Source organism: Aplysia californica, unplaced genomic scaffold, assembly GCF_000002075.1.
Source record: "Aplysia californica isolate F4 #8 unplaced genomic scaffold, AplCal3.0 scaffold01131, whole genome shotgun sequence".
Taxonomy (NCBI): Eukaryota; Metazoa; Mollusca; class Gastropoda; order Aplysiida; family Aplysiidae; genus Aplysia; species Aplysia californica.
In genome coordinates, this window is record NW_004798401.1 from 22,616 (window position 1) to 27,263 (window position 4,648).

At 44.7% G+C, this 4,648-nt stretch overlaps 1 protein-coding gene across 8 annotated transcripts in view; it reads left to right on the forward strand.

The window, feature by feature from the left end:
* The window catches only part of LOC101850452 (formin-binding protein 1-like), a gene marked incomplete at its 5' end in the record, with an annotated part of 38,541 nt that overhangs the window by 6,017 nt on the left and 27,876 nt on the right, over positions 1–4,648 (forward strand). For all 8 annotated transcript variants that reach the window (XM_035973314.1, XM_035973315.1, XM_035973316.1 and 5 more), the window contains 1 exon segment: positions 3,393–3,540. In XM_035973314.1, the coding sequence (XP_035829207.1) occupies positions 3,393–3,540 (148 nt within the window).

The following is a 4,648-nucleotide window of genomic DNA, read 5'->3' on the forward strand; positions in this document are numbered from 1 at the left end:
CACAAAAAAAAACACCCTTCTTGCCAGATTCACAGTGGCGTTGACCAGGACTTGTGTCTATGAGGGTCGGGAAATGCATTAGAAAAACAATGACAAGGACTTCAGACATAGATTATAGCATTTTTTTAAAAACGGATCATCTCCGTAAAAAAATGCGAGGGAGAGTGGGAGGTGTATACTTATAAATTGCCTACTTTATAGAAAGAGTGGGCCGTTGCCGCCACGCAGGGAATGTTCAAAAATTCTCTATGACTCTTGTGAAATAGTAAAACGCGTCTTCAGACATTCCCCAATCCTGAACGTATTCACTCTGCCTCTTCTTTGTATCATATCAAGGAAGTCAAGATCTTAAGGGAGGGGGTAGTACTTGAGCAATCTACTTCCTCTATGTTTACCGCCAAGGCTAAGGGCAAATCTGTGCCATGCAAACTTCTTTAGTGGGTGGTTGGCGGGTGCTCTTTTGTGGTTTGCTCCTTTCTTATAAAACGTCCATCGTCCTTATCTCTCCTCCTTCTTTTTTGTGTTTGTTACTGTCTTGTAACACATCTAGTCTTCGTCACTTAGATCTATTTGACCTTATTGTGTTGCAAGTGCCGTAAAACTCTTACAAAACTAAACAGCTTTAAGATCGTCTGTCAAAATGCAAAATGCCACAGACATGGCGTTATATAGGCTTATTTTCAAGACGTTATGTTGCAATGGAAAGGTTTGGTAGGGAACACACAAACACGACAGAAATACACGAGCTGTGTTCTCTCCTTTGCCAGGGAAGAAGGGGTCAAGAAAAAATTGTTAGAACCTTCGTTTAAGATTCTTGGCAAGCGGAGCGCCCTCCCGGAACGCGAGGATACATTGTATAATATTCGAATACACGCGCAAGATAACCAAGGGGCAAAAACCCAAATTCCAGCGCCCACGTCTGTGTAGCTGTGATTTGCATAAGGTGGCGTGCTTTGTGCAGGGTTGGGGAGTGAGTGCATGCGTCTTGCTCTGGCGCTGTAACTGGGCGGGAAAACCTTCTTTACAGGACACTTGTTGAACGAGTAGGAGATCAAGGGGAAGGCCTCTCGTGGACAACAGTCACAGGGAATGGTGTACAGAAAAATGGGAAGACTTGGAATGATATAAAGAGTTTTGCCAAGGATAGGGAAAGCGGAAGACGTTTGTTCGTGGTCTATACCCTGATGCAATAATGATGATGATGATTAAACAAATTTTTTAAAATTTATATTGTTACTTTATTTTGTCTGAAATTCAAATAAGACTCTCCCTCCTACTCTGCTTACCGAACAATGATGATGGTGATGATGATGCCTATGTGGTGAAACATTTAGCCGTTTTTATAAACCATTTTTCTTTTGTAAAATTATTTATGCGTTTTGTCTTTTAAATCAGTTCACTACAGTAACTGAGATGTAGCGAGCCGCTATATGTCGCTCTCCCAGTTACGCTGACTGATGTTGTAAGAAAGAATGTTGCCCGTTGCTGCCTGTGGAGACGTGCAACTTGATGTTGTGTTTTGCATCATATTAATTTTATTGCCCGTCTTCTTTCCCTGTGGGTGGTTGGCGGGTGCTCTGGTGTGGTTTGCTTCTTCTTTCCTATCAAACATCTATCGTCCTTATCTCTCCTCCTTCATTTGTTTGTTTGTTACTCTCTTGTAACACCTCTAATCTTCTGGCGCTCATATGGCGTTATGCAGTTGCGAGCGCCGTCAAACCTCTACTGAAACTAAAAAACATACATTGCCGTTACTTTGTCGATATGCTGCTGTCTACTCAAGACTCTTTTCTTACTGTCGGACTGCACTACTGTCTATTTTAATTGTGGGTATTTGGCGGATGCTCTGATGTGGTGTGCTCCTTCTTTTCTATCAAACACCTATCGTCCTTTTCTCCCCTAGTTCTATTTTGTGTTTGTTTCTCTCTTGTAACACCTCTTAATACTCGACGCTTATACGACGTTATTGTGTTGCAAGTACCGTAAAACTCTTACTAAAACTTAACGGTCTAGTTAAATTGCACTCTTAAATGTACTGTTGTTTATTGCTAAGTGACTGTATTCCTGTCTATCGTACAATGGTTGTGCCGTTGTTTTGTGTACTATGACAATGGGTTGCTGGCGGATGCTCTGGTGTGGTTTGCTCCTTCTTTCCTATCAGATATCAGTCATCCGTATCTCCCCTCCTTTTTTCTTTGTATCTCGTACTCACGGCCTACTAGATTATCTAGTAAGCCGTGGTCGCACTCCAATCGTTGGCATTTGTATATGACCTCGTTGTGTTTCAAGTGCCTTAGAACTCTTACTAAAACAAGAACAATTGTACTATAACTGTGCTGATGTCTATTGCACAGTGACTATGACTGTATTGTCGTCTACTGTACTATGAATGCTGTTGTCTATTGTAACTGCGCTGTGGCTACTGATGTCTATGATAATAATAATTGTACTCCCCTGTGACCGTACTGAGGGCGCCAGTTGTAGGTCCTACTTCTTTACTTTCCCACTGTTGTTTCTGTCTGTCTGTCTGTCTGTATGCATGCATGTTTGACTTTTCCCCAGCACTAGATGAGCATTGTTGTGTTCATACGCTTCTCCATACCCACATTCTGGGAGTTTACAGAAATCTTGACATGTACCAAAAGTGGCCATTGCCGTATCTGTTGGAGAAGTTTGGTTTCTTTGGTGTTTTATTTGTTTGGTTATAGAGAAATCTCCTGTCTTTTAAAGAAACTGAACAAGGGTCCAAAAACTTTACCGTCGATTTTCTCAAAACAGCATTTTTCGGGATAGCCCCCTTGTGCCTAAAAGCGACCAAATAACCCTATAGTGTTGACAGGGCGTTATACCTGTACAAGAAAAGTAGTGTAGTCTAAGACCCATGGGAGGTTGGCGGGTGCCCTGGTGTCGTTTGTTCCTATTTTCCTATCAAACATCTATCTTCCTTATCTCCGCTCCTTCTATTTTGTGTTTGTTACTCCCTTGTAACTCCTCTACTCTTCGGCACGTATATGACCTTGTGTTACAAGTGCCGTAAAACACTTACTAAAAGTAAACTTTTAAAAAAAACCCACACAAAACAAAACAACAAAAAACTAGTCTAAGTCCCTGTGTTTCCCTCTCCGCCCCAGGTTCACGTGGACACGCTCATATCGCGACCTCAGTGCTTTGTTGTCGTATCTGCATGTTTGATAACAGTGAAAATAGTCCATAACAAAGAGTTTGCTTAAGAAGTCACATTTTCACTGTTAACAAATGGAGATACGACGTGAAAGCACTGATGTCGCGATATATGACATTATTGTGTTGCAAGTGCCGTAACATTCTTACTAAAAACTTAAAATAAAAAAAAAAAAACTAGTGTAAGTCCCCGTGTTTCCCTCTCCGCCCAGGTTCACGTGGTCCCGGGCGTTCGTGGACATGCTCAAGGAGGTCTACGACATGGCCTCCCAGCACGAGGTGGTGGCCGAGAACCTCACGGGGACGGTCAGCCGGAACCTGCAGGACCTGGTCACAGAGACCAAGACTGACCGCAAGAAGGTAGGTCACTAGCGCCTTTACCAACGAACGAACGAACGCTCGCTCGTGTGCGCGCGGGCACGTGCACACACACACACACACACACACACACACACACACACACACACACACACACATATGCTCGAGGGCATGCAGTCGCGCTCACACGCTCACACACACACATGCGCGCGCGCACATAGACACGCACAAACACTCTCACGCACACACACACCACGCTCGAGCGCATGCACTCACGCACGCACTCACGCACGCGCGCGCACACACACACACACACGCATGCACAGTCGTGCGCCCTCACACTCACGCATACACACGTGTGCACGTACACATTCGTTCGACCACGCTTCTAATATGTATGTATACATGTATGAGTATATTTTATTATGTGTGAGAGTCTGAAATATTAAACATACGTGGGTGTCTGTGTGTGTGTTTGTCTGTCTGTCTGTCTGTCTGTCTGTCTGTCTGTCTGTCTGTCTGTCTGTCTGTCTGTCTGTCCTGGAGCTCCGGGTCGGGACATGAAGCAGAGAACGAACAATATCTCGGGCAGGAAAGACAAGAAAAATAGTTGCGACCTGCAGTGCTGCTGTGGTCAGCAGACGTGTGGCACTAAAATCCTAGGTCTGCCGTACGTGGACGGTGACGTAGAAGTGTGTGCTCGCTCGCTCGGATTATCGAGGTATAAAATTACAGTTCTTCATTCATAAGTACCGCATCTGATTGCGCTCACGAACAGATGGCCCGGGCGAGTTGTCGTTCTTGTGGTCAGTGGATACTGTTAATGGCTATTGTTAGCTATTATGTGGCCAGTTGTATGTGTTGTATTTAAATGGCGATGCCCATTAAAGGGACGTTGAGAGGAATGCGATGGGAGTTTGTTTGATATCGCCTGTCCTACGTCATATCTTGCTCGTGTGACAAAGCCTGTGTGGAAGGGGTCACTGACCTCTGCATTGGGGCCGTTTGTGCCGTCGTTGTCGGCTGTCGTGATAGCTGGCCTAGTCGCTGGACTCGTTGTGTCAGTGCGTGTGTGCATGAGAGAGAGAGAAGGAGGGGGGCGGGGGGAGCTTGTCATCAGACTCCTAGTGAAATGACTGTGTGTGTGTGT